Source organism: Sciurus vulgaris (assembly GCF_902686455.1).
Source record: "Sciurus vulgaris genome assembly, chromosome: X".
Lineage (NCBI taxonomy): Eukaryota > Metazoa > Chordata > Mammalia > Rodentia > Sciuridae > Sciurus > Sciurus vulgaris.
In genome coordinates, this window is record NC_136471.1 from 4,492,329 (window position 1) to 4,520,153 (window position 27,825).

The following is a 27,825-nucleotide window of genomic DNA, read 5'->3' on the forward strand; positions in this document are numbered from 1 at the left end:
TCCAAACACAATTACTTAAAAATCAATATACTGCTTTAATTCCAGCATAACGGAGAAATAAAAGGATAGTGATTTTTTTAAAAAATGTCTTTTTCAATGCATTACACTAAAACCCAACACCCTCCCATTTCCGATTTGGCCTCTAGGGGGAGCGTTACCCCCAATGAGAATCACTACGCTCTGTTCTGTTCTCAGGGTGCCAGTAAATGCAGGATTTACTGGATTCAATGTATTCTGATTTTGTGCATTAAAGGCACTGTTGACTGTAGCTCATCTAGAAGGCAAGAAAATGAAAACGTACTGTGCGATGTCCACAAGCAAACCACTCTCCGGATAAAAAAGAAAAAAAGAAAAGAAATGCTCAATATCCCAGCCATGGTGAGATCCTGAACACCATCAATTTAGTGTCTACATTTGCTTAGTTGAGGGGAGGGGTGTTTAGCACACATGAAAATAAAGTATGATTTGCAAAAGTGGGAGTGTATTTCATTTTTTAAAATCCATATTCCTCTGAAGCAGGGATTGGGAAACTTACAGTGAGGGCCAGATGGTAAATATTGTAGGCCTCAGTGGGCCATACATCTCTGCTGGGACTACTTAAGTCTGAACTGTAGCACTGAATCAGGGACAGAGAAATGAATGAATGTGCTGGATTTCAATAAAATCGTATTTGTAAAAATAGGCTGTTACCCCCTGCTTTAAAGTATTAAAATGAATTATTTCCAAATGAACTTTCCTCAGCCAAAGCAAATAATAATCATGTCCTAATAACTTCAAAATAAACAATAAACTCCACCATTCATAGCTCGTTAGAATGTCATTATGCCCAGCTGTAAAATGGTGTGATCAGACCAATTTGAGTTTCCAATCCTAATTCTGTTACTTAATAATAAAGGTCCCACAACCCTGGACCAAGTACAGTTCCCTGTCTTTGAAATGGGCATGACACTACCCACCCTGATACAATGTTGAGTGGGAACATGCAAAATGATAGCACAGCAAAACGTGTTCAAATACCAGTTCCCCTCCTCATACTATTAAGTACTTTTGATGAACTCTGAAGTCACTTGTCAAACTAGTGCTAATACCCAAGGCTTGACTGCCTGGAAATGGCATGGTCTCTCCAACTGCCCAGCCATTCTACAGACATGCTTACTAAGATGATCAATCTAAACTTGGCAAGGCCCCAAGCAGCCCTGAAGCACTTTATCTTCAAACTATGCCTACTTCCACTAACATACACACACAAACTCCCACCCTACAGAAACTTTCCATGGGATCCCCATCACAGAGATCTCATTACCTTTTTCTCGGGCTCAGATCACCTAGATATAGGTTTACTTTAAGAAACTTCTATCCACCTGTTCAACTCAGTGTTTTATTGTCCAAATAGACACATATAACCCATAAGCACTAGAGTCTCTCAATTTGTCTTGGACACTTCAAATCTCAGGGTTGAAGATATTTGGTTTGATGTTTCTTTGGAAGTTATAAAATTTTAAATTCTATTTCATTTAGAAATTCATTTCATATCATTTTGATGTTTGTAATTTGTCTCAAAGATACATTGACTTTCACTTCTTTAAATGTTGCAAAGACCTTTGACTAAAACCAGTATAATCCAGACCCAGTAGGGAATGTATTTTGAATCATTTTTTCCTGTGGTTAGTGATGGGTTTGGGATGATCCATTCACCCTATTTCTTGGTTCCCTCATGATAAATGGCACATCTTCAAGACAGCTAATTGACTTTAGTGCATAAGCTGTGGCCAAGGAAGAGGATAACTTTAGAAATCCTTCAAAAATTGAAATTGCTATCACAAACAAACCATTAAAAAAGTTAACTACCATCAGGTTATTTTTGTAATGTATAAAGGCTTCCTAGTGATATGCCATACATTTAAACAAATCATTAAATTCACCAATGGATTTTGTAACAAATACCTGCCAGTAAACAATTTTAAAATAGGAACAAGATCAAATTTCCATCCACCTGTCAATTTCAAAACCCATAAACCCCGCTGATATGCTCCATGACAAAAAGTATTGTTGTTTTTCCCCAGTGAGAATTACTGGCAAAAAGGACATTTAAATTTTTAAGAGGTACCTCGTTAAGCAAAAGTTAAAATAATAATTGTTGAGGAGTAAAAATGTAAAGGTGTAACTAATTACGATAATGAATATGCCAGTTCAAAACATCTCCTTATAGTCTAAGAGCATTCATCAGCTCTGGGCTAAGGGATCCCCAAAACCCAGGTATTGGGCAGTAACGACAAATATCCTTCTGGAATTAGTGGTGGTGGGGGAACGGATGAGAGAGGAACCCTCGAGTAGATGTGCAGAGTTTCTAAAAAAAGTGGGGAGGTGGGAGGTTGCAGATGGTAACCTACCATTTGAACTACTTCCTTTAGGGACTTTCCTTCAAAGGTAGAAGCAGGCACACAGGAAGTTTTCTCAGCTTACTCATGCGTGTGCACGCACACATACACACACTTCACTTCTCTGGATGCTGCACACATTGCAATAGTTCATGTCTCATGCTGTATGACACCTGCACATTGACACTGTATGTGTTGTTAGAATTCTAGAGCTTTCTAAGGGCAGTAGCTATGTTTTGTTATAACACCAGAACTGAGTTCAGTTTGGGCCAGTGCTTGGTGAAGAAATGAATCTAGCATTATACCTCATAAACTGCGATGACTATGGAGAAATTCATCTTCAGCCATCAAGGTTATTCCAACCTATCTCCCTAGGACTGATTTGTGTGTAACTCCCGTGCATGTTTTTATCATTTCTTTCATATGTCCACATCACTGACTAGTAAGATTTTACTAGTTTCTGAGCTTTTATGTAAATGGAATTGTTCAACATTCTTCTGCCCCTTGCTTTTCTCGGATTGCTGTGTCATAAAGGTAGATGCACATCATTCAGTTCCACTTATTTCCGCTGCTCCATACTTGTTTCTTTTTCTTCTGTGGTCATCTGAACTGCTTCCAGGTTTTGCTATTATACATAATGCTGCTATAAGTATTCTTAGAAATATCTCCATTCCTAACACAAAGGTGTAAGAACTGCAATGGCATTTTGGGGTCAGATTTTCCTATATCTTTGCCTGATCTAGTAGCAAATATATTTTTAAAATCAGAGTATATGGAGAAGATTGATAATAGATTAAAATGTAGACAAATCCACTACTTGAAATAAAAATAAATCACAGGCTTGTCAACATTCTAATCCAAGCAGTTGGGTAGTGTGTTAATTCCCTAGGGCTGCTATAACCAAGTACCATGATCTGGATGGCAGAGAACAACAGACATGGATTCTCTCATGGTTGTGGAGGCCAGAAATCTAAAAGCAAGGTGTCAGCCAGGCCAAGCATCCTCTGAAGTGTCAAGGGGGAGACACTTCCTAATCCCTCCCAAGTCTTGGTGGTTGGCACTCCTTGGCTTGTTGCTGCATCACTCCAGTTTCTGCCAGTGCTGTCACACAGCCTTCTCCCTGTGTCAGCTTGTTCCAGCTGTTCTCTTCTGACAACACCAGTCATGTTAGATTAAGGAACCCATCTTTCTTCACCATGACCTCAGCTTACTAACTACACCTGTAATAACACTAGTTCCAAATAACATCACATTGTGAGGTACTGGGGGTCAGGACTTCAATACAGCACTTTGGGGACCACAATTCACCCTATAACAGGGCAGGAGGTTAGCTACAGAAATAAACAAACTACAAATAGTCATGTCAACACATGGTTAAATTCAGAACAATTTAGTTTGACCATGTATATTCATTCAATGAGTACCTTAAATTTAAATAGTATTGATATACTAATATGGTTTCTTAGAATAATGAAATGACACCAGGGCAATCATTTCTTTATTGAGTATATGTTATCATTTAATCCTGTTTCCAAAAGAGTTTAAAAATCAGCCAATAAATGTGTCCTGGACAACCACTTTGGACCACAATGGGAGATTCCCAAAAAGTTGAGACAGGTTTTCAAAGAGCTAACAACTGAGTTGGGGAGATAATGAACAAATACAAGTTAGATGGCAATAAAGATAATGAATAAGCATAAGAAAAGATGATAACAGATGTGGGACATGATGATTGAATCAAAACAGATCATCTGCTTAGGGATCCTGGTCATAGTTCCCATTTACTGAATATCTGGGGAGTGGTAATTGATAATGGGTATGGAGGTGGTAACATAATACAATCATCTGGACTATGAATGCCATCTTCCTGAAGACTGCATCTGAGACATGATTTCTATAAGCATAACTCAACATCTAATCATGATAATAAAAAGCTTTCAGTAAATTAGAGATGACAATATGAAAACTTATAGCTGACATTACACTTAATAGTGAAAAATGAAATGCTTTCTCACTAAGGTGTAAATAAGGATGATAACTTTTATCACTTGCATTTAATATCTTTTAGAGAACCTAGCAAGTTCAGAAAAAAGAAATAAAAGGCATAATATACTGTAAGGAAGAAGTAAAACTGTTTTTGTAAACAACATGATTATGCATGTGAAAAATCATAAGAATACTCTAGGAAAGCTACTAAAATCAGCAAATTTATTAAGGTTACATGCTACAGAAGATCAAAATAATTATAAACTAACTGTCAACAATGAACAAACAGACATAAAATGTTAAAATGCCACTTGTGATAACAGGAAAAATGAAATATCTGGGGATATATTTAACAAAATATAACCAAGAAATCAAATCGTACACTGAAAATAATAAAATACCACTGAGAGAAATCAAAGAAACCCAAATACATGGAGAGATATACCATGCTCAAAGATCAAAAGATTCATGATTGTAATGTCAATATTGATCTACAAACTCAATGCAGTACCTGTCAAAATCCCAGTGTATTTCGACTGTAGAAACTGAAAAAAATGATTCTAAAATTTGTATGACATGGCAAAGGAGCAAGAATAGTTAAAAACATTCTTGGGGGGAAAAAAAAGAGGACAAAATTGGAGAGTCCTTCCAATACCTGATTTCCAGAGATACATAATACCTCAGTAATCAAGACAATATAGTATTAGTATAAGAATACATTAATGAACCAGGACAAGTCTATGATTAAGCCCACCTTTTGGAGGTCCTAGCAATGGCCAATTAGCTTTCAACAAAGGTACCAAGGTGATTCAGTGGGGAAAATGATAGGGTTTTCTATGAATGACGTGGGAACAATTTAACGTCCATTTGGAAGAATAAATGAACTTTGACCTTTACTTCACATGATACAAAAGTTTAACCTGAAATGGAACACAGGTATATTAGCTGTATGCTGCTGCATAACAAAGTTAGTAACTGTAAACACACATTTATTATCTTACAGCTTCCATGGGTCAGGAATCAAGGCCCAACTTTGCTGGGTTCCCTGCTCAGGGTCTCACAAGACTGCAACTGAGGTGGTAACCAGGCTTCATTCTCGTCTGGAGGCCAAAGTGGGGAAAATCTGCTTCTAAGTTCATTCATATGGTTGGCAGAATTCATTTCCTTGAGGCTGTGTGGTTGAGGGCCTTGGCATTTTGCTAGTTGCAAGTCATTGGCCGTTCTTAGACACCATGAGCAGTTCACTTTCCCAACATGGCTGTTCACATCAACAACCCTTTGAGGAGACTCTTTCATGTCAGAGAGAACCAATTAACTCAAAACCAACTTCGTCTGATCTTAGTTGCAGAATCCTTTCCATGTTCTATTGGTAGAAGCAAGTTGTAGGTCCCACCCATATCAAGGCAAAAAGACACACAGTAGGAATACTGCAGGCTGGAAATCAGGGCAGCCAGCTAAGCTCAGTCTGTCACATTAGATCCAAATATAATCCCTGAAAAAAAAGTTCTAGAGGGAAACTCAGGGGAAATTTTTCTGTGAACTTAGTTAGATGAAGATTCTTAGAAGACACAAAGCACAAACCATAGGTCACAGAGAATAAATAGGCCTTCACCAAAATTAAAATATCTTTGGCACAGTTAAGAAAATGAACCATAGTTGGAGAAGAAAAAGTATTTATATATCACATATCTGATAAAGGACTTAGAACCAGAATATGTAAAGAATTCTCACACCTTAATAAAACAGATAATTCAATTTAATAAAAATCAGGCAAAAGAACCTGACAGGAACTTCACTAAAACAAGATAAGTTTAATGGTCAATAATGGCTGCTAAACAAATGAAGACATGGTCACTATAATTAGTCAGTAGGAATATTACCACAAGGCAATGCCATTTCCACAACTACTCAAACAGCTAAAATTTAAAAAGACAATGAGTGGGAGATTACAACACTGGTGGAGCAGTTGCCTAGCATGTACAAGGCCATCCCCAGTACTGAAAAAAAAAATCATACCTCCAAAAACAAGACAACAACAGGTATTGATTAGGACATTCCAGAGGAAACCTCTTACTTGACCAGTGGGAATGCAAAATGGCACAATGGTAGAACCACTCTGGAAAACAGTTTGACGATGCCTTGTAAAGTTCAACATATACTACACATATGACCCAAGAATGTTTTGCCTAAGTACAGTATTTACACAAGACAAAAGAAAAATTTGAGTCCACACGAACATGGAAATGAATGTAGTAGCTTTACTCTTTCTTAATGGCCAAAAACTGAATCAAATCAACTGTTCGTCAACTAGTGAACATTATCACCATACTATGGAGTATATACTACTCAGCAACAGAAGGTCAAGAACTATTGATACCTGCAACAACATAAAGAATATAAAAAACATTATGCTCAGTGAAAGAAGCCAGCCATGAAATACCATAAATCTCTTAGTGACAAATTTGAAAGAATGCCTTGCACTGACCCTCCATTCTCTGGCTATGATGAAGTTAAGTGAGGAATTAGTTTTGAAAATTTCTAGAAAATGTATTTGCAAACTTAAAAATTATGCTTCTAACAGCTCACAGGTGAATGAATTAATTACAATGGGGATTAGAATATACTTGATAATAAAAATATTAATGAAAACATTTATGTTTTGAAACATCCAAACAGTAGAGTAAGTCCAGACAAGAGAGGAAGAACAAATGAAGAAAAGTGATTTCTGGGAAATATTTGAAGTGAAAAAAATCAAGAGCCTGAATAGTCTGTGAAGTCTGCTTTTCTGTATATTAGAAAAGAGGGGAATGCAAATACGTACATGTGTTTTTATGCTTGCTCAAATTTGCAGAACAACACACAGAAGTATGAATTAATATACGGCTATCCTGGGGGAGCAGGATGTCTGGCCAGATAGGGAAGCAAGACTTTTCTGAATATATCTTGCTCTAAATTTGACTTTAAAGTCACATAAAGTCATTAAATTCTTATTTAAAAACCATAAAAAATGGAAACAAATGGACACAATCATTATCAAGTTGATCCCATAACCACAAATGATAAACCTGTGGTAAGAGTAATTAAAAAGAACAAATTAAAAAATGAGAAGGCACAAATAAACCACAGTAAGATGCAGGAGTGAAGACAGACATCACTACAGATATGGCAGACATCAACTGGTAGTTTCAACTCTTCCAGGCCCAGATGGATCTATGAGCAAGTTCTATTAGTGTTCAAGGAACAGATAACTCCAGTCCTACAAAAACTTCCAGAGAGTAGAGAAGCACTTACTTTATAAGGGTAGCATAATCATGATGCTAGGCAGTGACAGTACAGGAGATTTAAAGCCAAATCTTACTAGCAAATACAGATATGAAAACCCTGAAGCAAACTGTCTCGATCAAATCCAGCAGTTAAGAAAGTTCATGAACACAATGGGTTCATCACAGTGATACAAATTTAGTTAATGCAACAAAGTTGTATTAGAGAACCCCTTAAAATAGCCCACATCAAAAACCGGCAGCATCAGAAACCCGAAGCATGATGCCAGGGAACTCACGGAGTTGCACAAGGACCTCAGGTGGCTCTGATATGGCTTGCCACTCCAAGTGCCACTCAGAGCAGCTGCCTGGGCATCAGCTGGAACTCAGACATGAGCACTCCGCTGCCTCATCCCAGACCCACTGTCATACTTAACCCAGTGAAGCTGGAGGAGTGCTCCTAAAGTTGCTGCTCTCAGCTTGAGTGGCAGGCCACACTCACCAGGAAGCCTTTTTCAAAATTCCCATGTCAGTTTCACCCCAGATTAATTAAACACAAATATCTGTGGGTGGGGCTGAGACAACAGGTATTTTAAAACTCCCCAGGTGGTTCTAATGAGCAGGCAGCATGGCAAACCACTGGTCTGTGGTATTCCCAAGAGGAGGAAACTTCTATTTAGATACTCTGCACCATCTCCGAAGAGCCAGGAAAAACACACACTCCTCGAGGCCTATGGCTTTACCCCCAAGAGAAAGCACACATTTGTCACACGTTATGCCAACAGCTCCGCCCCCATCATGCAGTTTACAAAAGTGACATGGGAAGAAAAAGTACCTGTAGTCCTGAGCTTTGCGGAAGCTACAGCCCAGAAGTCAGACTCACCTGGTTTCCATCCTCAGGCAGCTGCTTCTTAAGCATGTCGCCTTAGACCTAACTTCTCTGGAAGAAGTTCTGTGGGAATGCTAATACTTTCTACCTCAAAGTGATATTTAGGACTTAAATGAGACATCATGTGGAAGCAGTGGGTTAAGGCCCTCACAAAGATTATGCCTAATGTTCATGTATGTTATTACTGAGGCAGCTGGTCAGGTATTGGCAGTAACTCTGATGAAATCACCAGCAAATCCAGGCCAAAAGGTAACTCTCCACATCATGCTAATATGGTAGCAACTGGTCTGTGCAACTCCTAAACACATGTGATGCAACTAGTGTACATGGAGATGCGAGGTCACGACAAAATACATGCAGGATTTGGACAACTTATTACAAAAAAGGGGGCCATCTCATTAATAATGTTGACTACCTGTTGAAACAGTATTTTTCACCAACTGGGTTAAATAAAATATATTAAAACTGACTTCACCTGTTTACTTTTTTTTATTGTGGCTACAAAAAACTTTCAAACTATACATGACTTACATTCTCTTTCTCAAAGGCTCAGGAAGCCAGGATGTGAACTGGTACTCTTAGATTAGATTGGCCTTTTCTAACTTTAATTTACATACAGTCACCTGAAGGTCTCATTAACATGCAGATTTTGATGGAATATTCTGCAGGAGTTCTAACTGGATGTGGGACCAGACCTGAGATTCTACATTTGTTACAAGCCCCCAAGAGTAGCTACTGAGGAGGAGTAAGGGCATCTAGACAACATCAACAAAGAGAAAATATTTCATGACAGAAGTGATGGGAACCTCTGGGAAAATCGAGTTGATAACAGGAAGAAAGTAAATGTCCTGCCTCTTACAGTGAGAGATCCAAAGAAGTGGGGGCCCAGTCCAACAGGACTCCCTGTGAGGGCAGGGAAGGTGATGCAAACTTTCTCTCCCAGATCACCACCAACTGATGTGTGCAAGAAACACTTCAGTCAGGAAACTCAAAATGGAATACTAGCTGGGGTTCCCTTACATCCTGTGCCACATAAGCATTGTCAATGGCAGCACCCTTCCAAGGTCTTACTGAAACCAAGAGCAATTTTTCCTTCTTGCTGCTGCCCACAAATAGTAATGACCACCTTTGCACCACAGCCCGGGTCACTGCCATACAGGTACATTTATTACCTCAGTTAAACAGCTGGGGCCAATTCCAGGCCAGGCTGGAAGTGCGTGCAGTCCCCATTCTCCTAAATCCCCACCTAAGTAATCCCAGAGCCATAAAGGAATTTAAAGCACCGCCCGATGCTAAGAATGTTCTTTATAACCTACCTCTGCCCCAGTAGCTCCCGTGGAGGGGAAAGGATGACACTGACCTGATGTTGCAGCCCATGTTAACAGGCTCAGGGAAATGGTGTGTTTTCTTCTCACAGAAAGTCCAAGGACATGATATCAAAATATAACAATTATCGCATGCTACAGAAAGGGCACCACTGTGTGTTGTGAAGGTTTGTACAGGGCCTAAGAGCTGAATGTGTTACAAAAAAGTTCACTTTGTTCTTCCTTTCAATTATTACTCTTTGACTTCCTCCTCTACCCTCCTCACCCCAAACATAACAGCAAGCAAAGCAAAAACCTATACTCAAAGCGTTCATGACACAGTCCAAAGATCCAGAAGTTGGAAATAAAGGGGTGGCAAGATAATGTGAGAGACCTCTCCCATCCCTGGCATCCCTGGATTCTAAGAACTTTCTTATCCATTTGTTATTTGCCCACAGAGAGAAAGACTAAGTACAAGCTCTACTTCATCTTGCAGACAAGGAGCACAATCTCCAGAATGATTAAAGTGAACATGTCCAAACAATTCTAACCTGTGCCCTCCCCCCATCCAGTGCAAGTCAATGAATGTTTACTAACTGTTTACTGGGTGCACTGGGCCATGTTCGGTTTCACACACCCAGGAAAATATATCTGACCTCAGACTTCTTTATTACAAGTTTGGAAGATGAAAAAAATTAATACTTAAATATGTAGGAGTTACCTATCAAGACAAAGAATCAAGGAACAACCATACAAAACTAGTTTAAGTACACAGAATTGCAAAGAAGCCCTCATGGAGTCCTTTCAAGATACTGAGGAACGAATTCAAGGGCACTCGACTCCAGTCCTGAGGTACTGACCTGGTGAGCAATCAAGTCTCTGGATCTCTTCTCCAGAGCCCGGATCACTTTTCATCCTAACCTAGAAGCACAAGCATCCAGGCTATTACGGACTGAGGAATGCAGCAGGGCCTCAAGCTGGCTGAGGAGCCAAGGTTGGGACTTGATCAGAAAAAGGAAAGACTTCCATTCTGAGACACTTGGGAAAGGGGCAGGTAAAATTCCCAGAAGCAGGAATCACCTTGATATCATTCTATAATTGCTGGTTTTATAGAACTTTTAAGAAAAAATAAAATGAAAACTCATAAGGTACACAAATGGCTTCAGGCCATTTGCACTAGGCACTAAAACACCTGCATATTTCAATGCTGACAGCTGTGAGAGACTGAGGCAGGCAGGCCACACCTATGGTTAAGGGAAAGATGAGCCAAGAACAGGAATGATGGCTGCTCTCACACACAGGTTCTCTAAACAACTATGGCTTGTATAATACTATAGTGCAATCATGATAATGCTGCACAGCTTACAAAAGGCTCTGATGCACATCTGATTCTCGGAAGAACTCTGAAAGCTTGGGTTTTCTAAGCTCTATCTTACAAATGGAACAGCTACCAACAGTGAGGTAAAATGACTTGTCCCGCGTCACAGAGTTAAAGCAGAAAACTGGGACTTGAAACCAGCTTCTGGAATCCAAATGTAGGAAGTTTCTTATCATATCACATGGACAACATGTTCATTTACCACTTGTTCCTCTGGTAGAAATAGGAAGAAAGCACTTGTACATGATGCGAATTTTCTAAAGAGATGCTTCAAATTCATAAAAAGGATGATTGTCAAGGTACTCACTATGGGAAAACACACATTATATATTTCCAGTGAAAGCCCTTCCTCCAACTACAAGAGAGGGATTGCAAGGAGGCATTCTTTCTCTATGGTTGTTTGTGGTGATGAAAAAAAAAAAACACTTGGCCCCAAGTAATCAACTAATTTATTAAATCCAACCAGTAAAGGGAATTAAGCATTGCAATATCTGAGGACACTGCTAACAACGTCACCTGAAATTAAAATCTCACACCAACAATGAAATGCAAAGGAAATGTCTAGAAAATCCAGCATACTGGATTTGTAATAGTTTATTAGGACATAGCTAGGATCATTGTTTTTCTTGAAAATAAGACGTCCAAACAGTTGAAGTCAATGACAGCTAAATTTTATCGAGTGCTTCTATGTGCAAGACTATTCTAAGCATTATGCGTGCATGCGCATGCACACACACACACACACACACACACACACACACACAATCTACTCAGTCCCCCCAACATTCCTTTGAGAAGATAGTATCATTATTTTCATTTTACATATAAGGAAACCCAGGAGCAGAGGTAAATCCCTTGTGCAGGATCACATAGGTAATAATAATGCCAGGATTCAAATCTGTGAATCCTGAGCAATAGCAACCCCCCAATCTGAAAAAAAGTAAAAAATGAACTTAGAAACTAGAAAATAAAGAGAGCAGAACCCCGAAGAGATTAGAAAGAGGGAAGAGAAATTACCAAATGATGAAAACAACCTATTATTCTGTTATAAAATTGAATAAACCTTAGAAATAAATAGAAACTCAAGCCTTTGTAATCCTCTGGCCACTGGTTAAAAATGTCACCTACTGAGCCTTGAAGAGTCTCTGCTTTTGTCTTTATTTTGGAGCCCTCAATAAAACTGAGATTCATGTGTTTTCAGTGGTTTCTAAAGTAAGTACATTTTGTTAATCCTCTTCTCATTTTAGAGAACTACTGGAGTATTTTTTGTAACTTTAATCATTTCAGAATCTACAAATTTAAAAAATTGCTTTGAAGACATTGAACTTACAGAACTTGGGAGAACTGAATGGTACTAAACAGATGAACTTTTACAGTGAGTTCTCACTGATACCATTTTATTAGTGAGTGCTCTTGTTCCTAAGATCTTGAGTACTTCTTTACTCTGGAGCTAGTTCAAAATGAACTAGTTTGTCTTTACAAGTCACACAATACAAAGAAAGACAATTATTTCAGATAACAGGTTCACAGTACAAACCAGCATGCAGGAAGAGGAACTCTGGTGTAAGGTGGCCTTAGAGTCCAGCAGAGCCTTCTATAGTTAGTCAGTTATCTACGGAAATGGAGATTCGAAAACCACCTTCCCAGGTGTTCGGAAACACTGTTTGCATGTAAGAAGGAAAAAAGTTAAGATTGTAATGAACTTATCTAAGAGGCATTAGTGGGAGAAATGATGACTCCACAGATCTGTTGGATTGCTGTTGCTTTGGGATTTATTTGCTTTAGTGGAGCAGCAGCTGACAATCTAAAACTAGCAATTCAAAGTGATGTCCAAGTCACTCTCAATTATGCCTGCTTGTTTTATTGTCATTGCAGAACTTCAGAGGTTTTTTTTTTTTTTTTTAAACAACATTCAGCTCTGCTGGAAAATATCATTGCTTATTTTTTTGTTGTCTGCATCCCCACACAAATTCCAGAAGGCCTCCTCGATAGTGCTCTCTGCTTAGGATACTGTGGGATCTGTGTTTAATGAATGAAACCACTAACAACTTGATAAATATTTTATAACTTTAGGGTATGGAGACCAATCATATAATAACCATACTATAAGCCCCAATGAATGCTAATCACCTTGAAACACATCAGGAGCGACACTAGTTTGAATTCTTATCCAGTGTGTGGAAACTCTTAAGGGTTTGATTTTGTTAAACAGTCAGAAGTCATTCAGTCAAATGTGATGAATGCCTGATCTGCCCAATAGATAACTTGGATAGAAAGCAAAAGGTGTCTAAAGTAACAATCCCAATTATCTGAGCTGGCTAGTACACTACTTTTGAAGGAAAATGATCTGAATCATCGTAAGACTTGTGGCTCAGTCTCAAGACTGTAAGTTAGATACGTCCCAAGGAATAACAGAATTGTGGGACAAGAACCCATATTAGACCGACAACCAATATACTCCCAGACACCTGGCTTGTGATACTAGCTTTGCCACATTAGTTAACCTCTCTGGGATTCAGTTTCCCCATTCAGGAAACAAATTATATGAACTTCAAGGTCTCAGTCAATTGTACAATGCCACGATTCCGCTCTTGGGAAGATCTGCTTTAAAAACTAGTCACAATCCACTTAGTTTGATACGTTGTATCCATCCATGCAGTCCATAATATAATTTTGTGCAACAGATCAACTTCATAACACTAAAATATGTTTTTCACTTCCTGAGCGCAGCAAAAGACAACCCGACCAAGGGCGCTTGCTCGTGCCTGTGCATACTTCCGACTGCGTATCAGGGAACTAACCGTTCCTTCTCCGACCTTCCCTCAACTGTTGCAAAAGCAGATAAATCTCCTGTGCATACACAGAAACACTGGACCAGAGCGACGATTATGGTTTCTCAGCCAGTGCCGGGTTGAGTCCACTCCGCAGGGGCACGGGGGATGCAGAGGGTGCCCACCCCGCACAGAGGGCCAGGGCGAGGACCAACCGCAGCGCGTCGCCGAGGAGGCAGGACAGCCGCCCGGCCCGCTCTCCTCCCCGGACAGGGAAGCAAAGTACAGGCAGCAGCTACGACATCTGTTCCCCGCCTCCGGGCGCTCCAGCCTCAATTCCCGTCCCGACCTTCGTCCGCCGCCGGCCGAGGACCCAGGGTGGGGAGAACTAGGGGAAACCAGAAGCACCTGTCTGCTGCTCCCCGGCCTCAGCCCTGCCCCGCGGGGACAGAGAAGACGCTCGGGCGAACCCCACCCCCACCCAGCGGGTGCGCTGAGGCCCCGCGCGACCCGCCGGTCCGTGGAGTCCCAACTTCCCCCTGCCAGTTCCCCCATCACAGGTCCCCGCAGCGGCCGGCTCCCAGCCAGACCAGCAGTGAGCACTTACCCACCTTGGGCTCCCGGCGCCACCGCCGTTGCCAGGCTGCTCAGCTCCCGGGCCCTGCTCCGCCCCCTCCGGGGCCCGCCCCGCCCCCGTGGCCTCCCCGCCCCTGGCCATTGCCTGCTGCCCTCCTCCGCGCACCCGTTGGCGGGGATGGGTCACGTGACCGAGGCGGCGGTGGACGGAAGGCTCTGTGCAGACCTAGGGAGCCGCTCTGAGGGGCGGGGCTCTTCGACCCCGAGGCTGCTGGGAAGCCCTCTATGCTGGGACTTGTAGTTCGCCACCTGGTGCCGGGAATGGGCAGGGCCGAGATGCCAAGGGCCACCCGGTAAGGGAAGTTGGAGTCAGCGCCCTGCGGAGGCAGCTGGGAAGCGTAGTCACAGGACTCTTGGCTGGGTCTCACAGTTTTCCTACAATAAAGGGGAAACTTCTCTAGATAAAACTTTTGCAGATGTCACTGAGGTAAGTTATTATGGGGTACATTGGGTTCGCTGAGTGAAGTGAAGATACTGTGAGGGAAAAAGGAAATCTGCACTGCTGCAAGATCTGCAGTTCACAAACTCAGCTAATATAAGCATTTCAAGTCAAAATTTCTTCTACTTTTTGAGATTTTGCCGAGGTGACCATTAATACAGTAAATAGAGACAGGAAAAAGAGAAGGAAGACAAAGTTCAAGAAGACAATTAAGTGCGTAATCAAAGAAAACTATCACATAGAATAATGAATATAATGTCTCTTGTGTGGTTTAATAGAGTAATTATATGTGAGCATGTTGATTAAATAAGATCACTATATTTTGACCTTTTTTCCTCTTATATTTGTTAGTTCTCCATTACCTAAAAACAGCCTTGTACCAGTCAGTCTAAGACACACATACATACTCACATACAGCTCACATACAGCAGTCCCCCCCTTATCTTCAGTTTCACTTCCTGTAGTTTTAGTAACCCATATTTAATTATGGTAAAAATATTAAATAGAAGTTTCCAGAAATACACAATTCATGTTTTAAATTTCACAGCATTTTGAGGTAGTGATATTTCTCAATGTCCAGCTCTTCTGTCCCACCTGAGACATGAATCATCCCTTTGTCCAACATCTCCACACTGTGTAAACTTCCTGCCTGTTTTTCACTTAGTAGCTGTCTGTCTACCTTTCTTTTTTTCAGTGGATACTTGAATCCTGAGCTATGTCCCTGGCCCTTTTTATTTTATTTTTTTATTTTGAGACAGAAGCTCACTAAGTTACTAAGGCTGGCCTCCAACTTGTGATCTTGCTACCTGATCCAAGTTGTAGGGATTACAGGTGCATGCCCCTGCAGGTGGCTAGTAGCCATCTTGATTATCACATCAACTGACTTGGTATTGTAGTACATGTGTGCAAGAAACCCTTATTTCATTTAATAATGACCTTAAAGCCCAAGAGTAGTGATACTTTTCACTAAAATTATTCTATTTTATTTTTCACTATTATTGTTAATATTTTACTGTGCCTACTTTATTAAGTTAACTTGGTGATACCTGTGTATATATAGGAGAAAACATAGTATGTGTAAGGTTTGGTACCATCCAGAGTTTTAGGCATCCACTGGGGTTATTAGACAATATTCTCTAAGGACAAGGGAGTCTATTGTATATATACATATATACTCTACTAAGGAGCCCAGACTTCTCAGATGAGCAAAGAGGCCCTTCTGAATGCAACCAGACCCATTCATCTCCCAGTATACCTCTTTTCTCTCTTCACCCCATGTTCTGGTCTAGTCACAGGGAATTTCTTTCTAGGCTCTGGCTGATCCAGGTCCTTTCTTTCCTCCAGCCCTTTCCATTTGTTCCTTTCCCCACCCCCCAACACTACACCTGGAGAGACAGCAGAATAGTGCTTGCTTCTGGCCAGGCAGTCTTAGAAGCTCCTCCCAGAGCCCTTCACATTATACTAATGTTGTCATTTGCTTGCATGTCTGCCCTGCCAACTTCCCTCCCCAGACCGTGAACTTCTTTGAATAACATTCACGTTTGTGCTGGATTTCAAAGCATGCTCATTAAATTTGCATGCCAGAGAGACTCCTGGGGGCTGCTGAATAAATAGATTCCCAAAATCTGTGAATTTGGGGGCAGAGGGTTAGAGAAAAATCTGGATGGGTGGAAGAAAGGCAGCAGCTGGGTGGGAGATCTTCTGTATAGTAACTGTACAAGTTAAGTGTTGAAGAATGAAGCTAAAGCCCTTTGCTCAGATTGGGGGTTGGGTACTGAGTAAAGAACGTCCTTCTCCTAAGGAAATATGTGTTAGTCAGCTTTCCATCCCTGTGAAAAAATACCTGAGAAAAATGTCTGAGAGGAAAGTTTTATTTTGGTTCACAGTTTCAGAAGCATCCGTCCACTGTCACTTGTCTCATCACTTTGGACCTTTGGCAAGGCATAACATCATGGCTGTGAGCATGTGGTGAAGCAAAACTGCTTACCTTGGGCAGCCAGGAAGAAGGGGCCAGGAAAAAATATAGTCCCTAAGTACCCACTCCCTCCAATGAGGCCTTACCTCATAAGTTTCCATCACTACCCAATAGCCCATTACATTATGAATCCATCAATGAATCAATACATTGATAAAGTTAGAGCCCTCTTGATCCAGTCACCTCCCCAAAGGTCCTACCTTTGAACCTTGTTACCTTAGGGCCAAGCCTTCAACACATGAGTCTTTGGGAAACATTTAAAATCTAAACCATAACAAGATAGTTGCTGGAGACAACTTCTCCAGGGTCCATCTGGGTCCAGCCCCGGCACAGCCCTATATGTGGAAGGATGGAATCCAACCAGAAAGGGTCAGTAGAGAAGACTGACCTCTGGTCTGTGGGACAGAAGTAGTGACCCCTCCTGTGCCTTATAGTGTAGGTGTATAGATCAAATGAACTGAACAGATGTGGAAGCTCTTTAAAAACTGCAAGGGTTATGTGTTATACAAGAGTTACCCCCTTTCCCTTTGCAAAATCACTGTATTCACAACCACGTCCCACCCTCCTTCACGCTAGGGCTGCATCTTAGAATTCAGTGTGTGTGTGTGTGTGTGTGTGTGTGTGTGTGTGTGTGTGCATGTGTACGTGTGTGTGTGTGCGTGTGCATGGGTTGGGGGATTCTTCAGGCTTCCATGAACTTTACACACATGTGCACAACACTTCCCAAGATGCAGGACACCTGGCCTCCTGGAGCTCATGGACAATAGGGTGAGGTAGTAATGGATGTGACATGAGGCTGATTCTTCAACAACCTTTCTGGGCTGCACATCCCACACCTAGTACCCCCCTCCCTAAGGTTTTTCTGCTTCTGCTAAGATGGACTGGAGTAGACTCCTGCCATTCTTGGCTTTATGCTGTTCTCTGAAATTGGAGGACTAGAGTAGGAAGGATCAGGAGGAGCCTCCACAAAAATTCTGGCCAGGCATACCCTTCCCTTGAGAAACTGACCTGAGAGAGATAAAGCCAACTTCCTGTTCCTTTGCCTTAGCATGCCTACCACCTGGGCTCCTGGGCTCTAGGTCTCATCTCTCAGTCCTCTTACTATGTCTTGGAAGGGCTCCAGGGGTAGGGGAAGGTGGAATAAAGGGAATGGTATCTTTATGGAGGAAGGAGAAGACGGGAGAAACAAGTGTTTGGGAATAAAGACAATAATGTAGTTGCAAAGCCCCATGCCCTAGGAGGCTGCACTTGGATTTGGGAAACCAAACTCAGTTCTCAGAAATTCTACTGGCCAGCTGCTGAACATGGGAAAACCACTTCACTTCTCTGACCATTAGCTGCTTTCTCTGAAAAGAGAGGTTGAATGCCATTTCCCAGGGGTGTTATGTCCTTGCACAGTGAGGATAAATGTGTGTCAAGTTGGCAGCATTTCCATGCTACCATGATGGTCACTGGGCAGAGAGTGGGAGAAGGCAGGAGATAAGTTTCTGGGCACTGGCATGAAGTCCCTAGGGTTCAAATCCTAGCTCTTCTACTTGATAGGTGTGACTGTAAGAAAGTACATATCCCCAGGCCTCAATTTCTTCATCTATGAAATGAGGATATTAGTATCTACTTCATAAGTTTGTGATAAAGAATGAACAATGAATGCCAGGAATAGCTCTTGCTTTAAGGAGAACAGTAAGAGGTCCTACACTTCCTCATTTCAAAACTTATTAAAAATATATGGTAATCAAAACTTTATGCCAGATGAGTGAAACGGAATAAACCCTCAAATTATATAGTGCAATGATTTTAGATATGGGTGCCAAGACCATCCAGTGGGGAAAGGAGATACCATTTCAACAAATGGTGGTGGGGAAACTAGATATTCACATGCAAAAGAAGGAAATTAGACTCTTACCTTATACCATATATGAAAATTAACTCGGTGTTAGAGTGCCTACCTAGCATGTACCCAGTCCTGAGTTTGATCCCCAGCAACACACACACACATTAACTCAAAATGGATAAAAGACCCAATACAGGAGGAAATCTTAAGTTTGTTTCTTTTCTTTTTGTGGTGCTGGGGATTGGACCCAGGATGCCCTACCAATGAGCTACATCCCAGCCATTTTTATTTATTTGTTGATTTTTAAAAATTTTGAGACAGGGTCTCACTAAGTTACAGAGTCAAAAAGTAAACAGCTCAAATTTCCATTACTAGTGAATGGCTAAACCAACTCTGGTATATGCATAAGATGGAATATTGCATATCAATATAAAGGAAGAACTATAGATCTAGGGGAGAGCATGAATGAATCTCAAAATTATCTAAAAAGTATAAAACTGATGCTATAAACTAAAAATAAACAATACCCAAATTATTATAGACTATATGAATCCACTTATGTTACATTTTGTATTTGCAGTACTGGGAATCAAACCAGGGGCCACAGCATGCTAAGCAGGTGTTCTACAACTGAGGTACACCCCCAGCCCCTTATGACATTTTGGAAAAGACAAAACAATCATGATAGAAAGCAGATCTGTGGTTGATTCGGGTCAGAAGCCAAGACAGAGGTGTGGAAGAGAATTGACTCCAAAGGAGCAAGAACAAAGTTTTGGGAATGATGGAAATTTCTATATCTTGATTATGATGATAATTATACAACTGTATACAATTGCCCAAACTCATTAAGTATAAACATGATATGAGTGAAGTTCATTGTAAAGAAGCTTCACTTCAATAAATTGAGGTTAAAGTGTATGTTGAGGGGTAACCTCAGTTAAGGTTCTAAAGCTACCTAGAATTGCCAATTTCTTTTTGTTTAGTTGTTTTCTAAGAGTCTTGGGATCTTGATGAAGAAAGGATGGTGAAGCTTGCCCCACACATACCACCAAGGATGTGCTACACAGCAAGAGTTGGAGTGAGGCTAGGAAAAATACCCACCAGGAGAAGAGGGAGTCCAGCCACATAGGGCTGGAACAGGGAGTGCCTACCTGAATGAAGGAGGCCAAGGGACTGTGTCCAGACAGAGGGAGTATCACCCTATTGGTCTCCAGGGACCAGAAATTTCCCCTACCTTTTCACTGGGCTCCTGAACGCCATGGAAGTCAACCTGGACTCTTCACCAAACAGGTGGGAGCACTACGGCTTCTCCTGGTATTTCACTTGTGTTTTCTCATAGAACTGATGCTGAGTGGGGGCCTCCTTGGGATGGCCCTGCAAGTCAGCAAGTTCTCTTTTCCCAGGTACTAGGTGGAAGTTTAAGCTAAGTAATAAGCCATGAAACTCTCCCACCCAGAGTGAAACCCCGGTTCCTTGTACCAGGCATTCTTGTAGCCAGGCTTGTTGGGCTTATTGTTGTGACATCACAATGTGAACAAAGACCCGCCCTGGTTGCCTCCCTCATTGCTAGGCAAATCTAGGGTGTCCATGGAGAGCTTTGAGGTTTAGTCTCCAAGCAGAAAGGGGAGAAAATTGCCCCAAAGTTCAGTCACAAACCAAAGCCACTAAGAAGAAAACTCTCTCAATATCCCCTCCCTGTGCCTCCAATTGTGAGGTTTTGGTTTTTAAATCTCAATTTCTTACACCAAATTTTTTGAGGAAGTAAGCCCTATGAATAAATGTAGAAAACAGATTTGTATAAAGACTTTATATTTTTATTTCACTGATTTCATAATAATGTGTGTGTAGGATGCTACTTCCCAAATGCAGAACAATTTGGGGACTCAAGATTAAAATCAAAAGAGAATAATGAAACAGGGAAAAAATGAATATGAAAAACCCAAATGTCAGTAGATAGTCACTGAACCTGAGTGAAACTGTTTAAGATTAATTAAAAAGTAAAATAGGAATAAACTTGATTAAGGAGGAAAAACCCTTGTACACTAAAAGCTATAGATGTTTAAAGAATTTTTAAAACATAAATAAATGGAAAGGCAGCCCAGTTCATGGATTGGGATGTCCAATATTGTTAGGATGCAACTACTACCCAAAGTAATCTACAAATTCAATACAATCCCTATCAAAATACCACTGTTTCTTTTAACAGAAATAGGAAAAAAAAACTATCGTAGAATTCACATAGAAATCAACGGATCCCAAAGAGTCAAACAATCTGAAAACAAAATAAACAAACAAAACAACAACAAAACAAAGTGAAATAAGCCAATCACAGAAACACAAATACTTATGATTCTGTTTATATGAGGGACCTGGAGTAGTCAAATTCATAGAGGCGGAAAATAGAAAGTTGGTTTGTGAGGCTTGAGGGAGGGGAAAGGAAATTTTTTAGCGGATATGGTTTCACTTTTGGAGGAGGAAAGAGTTCTGGAGATTGATCGCACAATTATGTGAATGTACTTATCACGATTGAACTGTATACTTAAAATGGTTAAAATGCCCATTTTTTATCTTATGCATGTTATACCACAATGGACAATTTAAAAAGGACTAAACCTTCACATGAAGCTGGAGCTAGGGGGACCAAAGCCTCAGGCCCATTGACAAATGTTCTCTGTTTTGTGTCAGATGGGATTGTACCTTTCAAGGTCAGCTTGTACCCAGGACAGGAGGTCTCATGTCCTGCTTCAGAAATAAAGCCTCCCACCAGGAGCCAAAGTAACTAAGACCCTAAGACCCAGGCAACCAGAAGCATGAGGGAAGCCAGAACATGTGTCCTTTCCAAAACAAATACTACCCCCTCTTTGTTTCACTGCCAGAAACTCCTGAGAGTTGTAAAGGGGGGATCCTTTCCCAGAATATCTTCCCAGACCCTCCTCTCTCAGGAGAACAAACATGGGAGAGAAGGCCAACAGCATGTGCTGGGGGGCAGGGGGTGTCAGTGGAACTGCCCTAGAAACCGCAGGCTAAGGACCTCACCTGGGCAGTGAGTGCTCCCCAGACAGTCTGACAAATGTTCTCCTTTTCCGGTTAGAGCCTCCAGGGATCACATCAAAGAGATTATTGACCAATGGACCACATGAGCACCCCTCAAAAGAAACATATTAACCCTATGAGTTTTCATGTGGGAGCCTCCAGGGGTAGCTTTTTGGGGGACGGATACTGTAGGTTGGCCCCAAGGGTGTTTTACATCCCCAATCCTATTTTTTATTGTGGGACAGGGTCACTCCAAGTTACCCAGACTGACCTTGAACTTGTGATCCTTTTGCTTCAGCCCCCATGAGTTGTGGACCCTGTGCCCCGCAGGGTACCTGTTTTTAAAAGAATAGAGTCTCAGCTGCCTCCTGAAGCCCTTACTCTGCCCTGTTGGGGCCCTAGGGAGTAAAACGTGTGTGTTTAGTGGCAGTATTTCTACTGACAGTTGTATCACCACCCACTAACCCTTCCTCACACTGTGGGGGCTCATGGGAACAAAGCTTAAGTGCTGGGGAGTGGGAGTATTAGCAACTTTTCAGACTGCTGATAGAGTTCCAGCAGAGCCTGGGGATCCAGGAGTGCACCTGGAAGCACACCTAGGCCCAGCTTCCAAAGCTGCCACATCTTCCTCCTCCCCTGCCCCTGTCACAGACCATTGTTTGAGCCCTCATTTTTAACAGCCTTATTGAGATATCATTTACACAATATGAAATTCACTCGTGTAAAGTGTACAATTCAATGGTTTTAAGTACATTTGCAGAGCTGTACAGCCATCATTATATGTATGTCTAAAACATTTCATCATCTACCAAAGAAACCCTGTATGCATTAGTAACTGCTCTCCATTTCTCCCTCCCAACTACCCCCTGGCAACCACTTTCTCTGTGGATTTGCCTATTTTTGACATTTTATATAAATGCGATCATACAATATACAGAGTTTTATACTTGGCTTCTTTCACCTAGCATCATATTTCTGAGGCCTATCCATACTTTAACACAAATCAATACTTCATTTGTTGTTATGGCTGAATAATATTCCATCATGTATACATACCTACAATCTTTTTTTTTTTGGTACCAGTTATTAAACCCAGAGACATTTAACCACTAACCACATCCCTAGCCCTTTTATTTTGAGACATGATCTTGCTGCGTTGCTTAGGACCTAACTAAATTGCCAAGGCTGGCCTTTAAGTTGTGATCCTCCTACTTCAGCCTCCTAAGCTGCTAGGATTCAGGCATGTGCCGTTGCACCCAGCACCTACAATCTTTTGTTTATCCATTTATCTGTTGATGGAAATTTGGGTTATTTCTATCTTTTGACTCTTATGAATGATGCAAATAGAGGAGTATTTGTGTATAAGTTTTTGTGTGAACATGGGTTTTCATTTCTCCTGGGTATGCAGCAAAGAGGGGGATTACTAGGTCATCTGATAGTTCCATGTTTAGCATTTAAAGGAACTACCAGAAATTTCCACAGTGGCTGTCCCATTTTATATTCTCATCAGCAATATATGGGGGTTCCAAAGTTTCAGCTTGTTTACCAACATTTTTAATTATTCATCTTTTTAATTATAGCAATTCTAGTGGGTGAGAAATGGCACCTTATTGTGGTTATAATTTGCATATCCTCATGAGTAATGAAGGTGAGCAAATTTTCATTTGCTTACTGGTAATTTGTATATCATCATTAGAGAAAAATCATATAAAATATTTGCCTTTTTTTGTTAAACTGTGTAATTCATCCTTCATTATTGAGTTGTAAGTATTCTTTATATATTTTGGATACAAGTGCATTATCAGATAATTTGTAAAAATTTTCTCCCATTCTGTTGTTTTGTTGGTTTTATTTTCCCTTTCTGGATGGTTTCTCTTGAAACACAAAAGTTTTTCATTTTGATGAAGTCCAACTTATCTTTTTTCTTATTTCATTTTTTGTGCTTTGGGTACCATACTTAAGAAACTATTGTCAAATCCACATTCATGAAGATTTATTACTGTGTTTTTCCCAAGAGTTTTATAATCTTATTGAGGTCTTACATGTTGGTCTATAATCTACTTGGAATGAATTTTTGTGTCTGATGTGAGGAAAGGGTCTAACTTCACATTTTGCATGTGGATGTTCAGTGTGTCAGTCTCATTTTATGAATGTTCCTGCATTGAATTGAATTGGCATCTTTGTCAAAATTTGACTGACCATAAATGTGAGGATTTATTTCCAGATTCTCAATTTTATTCCTTTGAGCTATATATCTATCCTAATGCCAGTACCAAACTTCTTTCTTCTGAATTTACTAGGAAAGCCACTTTGGGTACTCCCAAGTATATCCAGTGTTTTCAAATTCCCAAAGCAGTTTCATCCCCTCTTCTTATCTGATCCACACAATAACTTTACAAGACAAATAGAGTCATCATCCCTCTTCTACAGATGAGGAAACCAGGTCTCACAGAGACTGTGAGTAGCTCAAGGTAATTGTTCTATGGGTGGTGGCACTGGGATCAGAGCCCCAATTTTTGACCATGACTCCCTCCTGGAAAATACACTTTTCTAATTATAAGGTACGATTTAGACATACATGAGATGCTGGGTTGGATCCCTATCACCAAAAACATGTATGACTTTGTGTGTACACAATGGAATACTATTCAGTCATTTGTGCAAACGTGGATGGAACTGGAAATCGTTATGTTATGTGAAATAAGCAGATGCAAATACTGCATGATCTCATTCATATGTGAAACTAAAAAAGTTTAACTCAGGGAAGTAAAGAGTAGAAGTAGAGAGTGGAATGGTGCTTATCAGGGAAACAGTCATGGCCCCCACTGCCACTGACCAGAAACAAGTGATTAATTGGTATAATGGATACAAAGTCCTCCAAAAGTTCATTGCAGTCCAGGTTATAGGTCATGAAGGGAGAAGAGTCCAGAGTTCAAAGAGAGCAGTGAACAGAGCCCTAGGCTAGTGAGGAATCCAGGGAACCTCTCCAAAGAAAGTCCATTTGAGTTGACATCATGAGTGCCATAGGCTACAGGTGTATAAACTGCTGTGGAATACAGGGAAAGAACTGATGAACTTTCAGGTGAGGTAGGGTATTTCTCACAGCAAAACTGATGTTCAGGATGGGCTTTTACCAAGGAATAGCAGGTAGAAAAGGAGGGGAGGGTCCCTCTAAGCTGAAGTTAGCAGAGACAAAAATCATAGTGAGGGCTGGGATTGTGGCTCAGTGGTAGAGCGCCTGCCTAGCACATGTGATGTACTGGATTCTATCCTCTGCACCACATAAAAATAAATAAATAAAGCTATAAAAAAGTCACAGTGAAGCCAGAAAGGTGGGGCGTGCCTATGATCCCAGCAGTTCAGGAGGCTAAGGCAGGAGGATTGTGAGTTCAAAGCCAACCTCAGCAACTTATCGAGGTGCTAAGCAACTCAGTGAGACCCTGTCTCTAAATATAATACAAAATAGGTCTAGGGATGTGGCCCAGTGTTCAAATGCCCCTGAGTTCAATTCCTGGTCCCCACCCCGTTTGCAAAAAAATAAGTTAAAGTGACCACAGAATATATAGTCTAAACTAGGGAAAATAGACAGAAGCTGAGGTGTCCCTGGCAAAGTCCTACAAGTGATCACCGTAGCAAACACACACAATGGAGGGTGCAAGAAGCATTTAGGGAACAGAGAATTGGGTGGGAGGAGGGCTTAGGATAGAAGCTGAGTGTATTTGTTCACTGGGGATCTTCAACAAAGCACCCCAAACAGCAGCTTAAGAATAGAAATTAATCTTCTCACAGTTCTGGAGGCTTGAAGTCAGAGATCATGGTGTTGGTAGCAGGCTCCCTCTGAAGGCTACTCTCTCAGCTTCACGTAGTTCCTTGTTTTACGGTGGTACAACTTCTGTCTTCCCGTGGTGGTCTCTCTATGCCTGTTTCTCTGTTCAACTTTCACCTTTTTTCATTTTTATGTTTTATTTTTTGAGATGGAGTCTGTTTCCCAGGCTGACTTTGAACTCACGGTTGTCCTAAGCCTTCCATGTAGCTGGGATTGCAGGCCTGTACCAGCACAGCTGGCTTGAATTTCCTTTTTATGAGGACACCAATCACTTGGCATTAGAATCCACCCTAATGACCTCAGCTTAACTTGAACATCCCCAAAGAGCCTATTTTCAAATAAGATCACACTCTCAAGTACTGGGATTAGGACTTCAATATCATTTGGGGAGACACAATTCGAGCCTTAAGAGTAAGGCAGAAGATAGTTATAGCTGTGAAAGAAGGCGACACTGAAGAGTCTAGACTACCTGGAGGTCAGGGGCAGTTGCTACCAGTTGATAAACTGGAGTGCAGCAAAACTCGTTCTGAAACAGTCACCCTGGTAGCCCAGCCCTTCCATTTGGTCCAGTTAGACAAGGCTGATTTTTTGTTTCTTGTTCTCTTCTTGTTTGCTCCTCATAGTTACAAAAAATACCTTTTTTGTACTTCCATTTTGGAAATCAAAGAAGGCAAAATGTACATCCCCAAACAATGGGATCCCTCCTCACTCTAGAGCCATTTGCAGCATCCTCGCCTGCAGGATGACAATGCCTTTCTCCATTAGTGTACACAGTGCAGGCTGATTTCCAGCAAGGGCTGTTTCTGCACACTCCCTGGCACTCTCCAGCACCACAGCTGTGGGAGCACAGCAGTTTGCTGCTTTCTTGCTGCTTTGTCCTCTTTTTTACCTACTCAGCAAGGGCTGACCATAAGCTTGAGAATGCCACTGGGAGAAGTCTAGACAAGAAGGGGCAAGTCTGACCATTTCTGCTTCTCTACCTTCTTTCTCAAGGCCAAGATGTCTCACAGTGGTTACACAGTGATTACAGTAGCAGCTCAGGCCCTTCTGCATACCCTACCCTGGTCTGCCAGGCTGAGCAACACAATTTTTGTGGGCAAACATTAACCAAAGCAGCCCCTGCTCCATGCCTTCTTCCCTACATCAATTCTGCACACTCTCTGGTATATTCTCTAACAGGCCAGCAGGAATTTGGGTGTAGTAAAGCCCATGCAGGTGAGTCTTGGTTGCTTCAACTCTGGGAACCATTGTTGGGTAACCCCTTTTGATAAGTCCATCTCAGGGCAATTGTGTGAGTGAAAGCCTCAACCTGACTCACCCTTAACATTCTCAGGGCCATTTATTTGCTCCCATTTTCCTAAGAGTGCCAATTTCCTGGGCACCAAACATACCATATCTTCCCATATATAATCTTGTTGATTCCTCACAACTGCCCTGCAAGACAAGGATGATTATTATACCCACATCAAAGATAAAGAAACAGAAGTTCAGAGATATTTGTGGACCTTCCCAGCACCACGTGGCTCTTAAGTGGCATAGCGATTTGAACTCAGGGCTGATGGACTCCAGAGCCTTCATGTTCCCTCTGTGCCCTGCTATGCCTGTGCTTTGCAGATGTGTGTTTAGAGGATGAGCTTCAGCAACAACCACATCAGCCCAACCCAGATCCAGCAGCTGCTCCTCCTCCTCCTCCCCCTTCTCCTCCTCCTCCTCCTCTTCTCCTTCTTCTTCTTCCAGGGATTGAACCCAGGGGTGCTTAACCAACATCTCCAGTCAGTTGAAAAAAATTTTGAGACAGGGTCTCACTAAGTTTCTTAGGGCTTAGGCTAAGTTGCTGAGGCTGGCTTTGAGGCTGGCTTTGAACTTAAAATCCTCCTGCCTCAGTTTTCAGAAACACTGGGATTACAGCAGGCATGTGCCACTGCACCTGGCTTTTGCATTCATTTCTTTTTCTAAGACCAATGGGCTGCCTTCCAAGCCCTCTAATTCCTACAGGAAATTTATGGACACTGAAAAATTGGCATTCACTTAACCCTCCTACAGGGGCACGGTACCTGTTTCTCAGAGCTTAGTACCTTAAAATAAATTTCCCCAAATGCCTCTAACTTATGTAAAAGCA

The 27,825-nt window shown here is 41.3% G+C and overlaps 1 protein-coding gene and 1 long non-coding RNA gene across 6 annotated transcripts in view; one reads left to right on the top strand and one right to left on the bottom strand.

Annotated features, from left to right (window-relative positions):
• MTM1 (myotubularin 1) overlaps positions 1 to 20,607 on the bottom strand; it is a 104,745-nt gene extending 84,138 nt beyond the window's left edge. The window contains exon 1 of one of the 4 annotated variants that reach the window (XM_079124309.1): positions 20,082 to 20,607. In XM_079124309.1, the coding sequence (XP_078980435.1) occupies positions 20,082 to 20,107 (26 nt within the window). In that variant the 5' untranslated portion in view covers positions 20,108 to 20,607. Of the gene's footprint in view, positions 1 to 14,573; positions 14,650 to 20,081 lie in introns of those variants that run through there. The other 3 variants (XM_079124308.1, XM_079124310.1, XM_079124311.1) reach the window with 3 other exon arrangements.
• LOC306651655 overlaps positions 14,852 to 27,825 on the top strand; it is a 49,109-nt gene continuing 36,135 nt past the window's right edge. For both annotated transcript variants that reach the window (XR_013761170.1, XR_013761171.1), the window contains exons 1-2: positions 14,852 to 15,029; positions 19,843 to 20,137. This is a non-coding gene — a long non-coding RNA (uncharacterized lncRNA). The remainder of the gene's footprint in view (positions 15,030 to 19,842; positions 20,138 to 27,825) is intronic.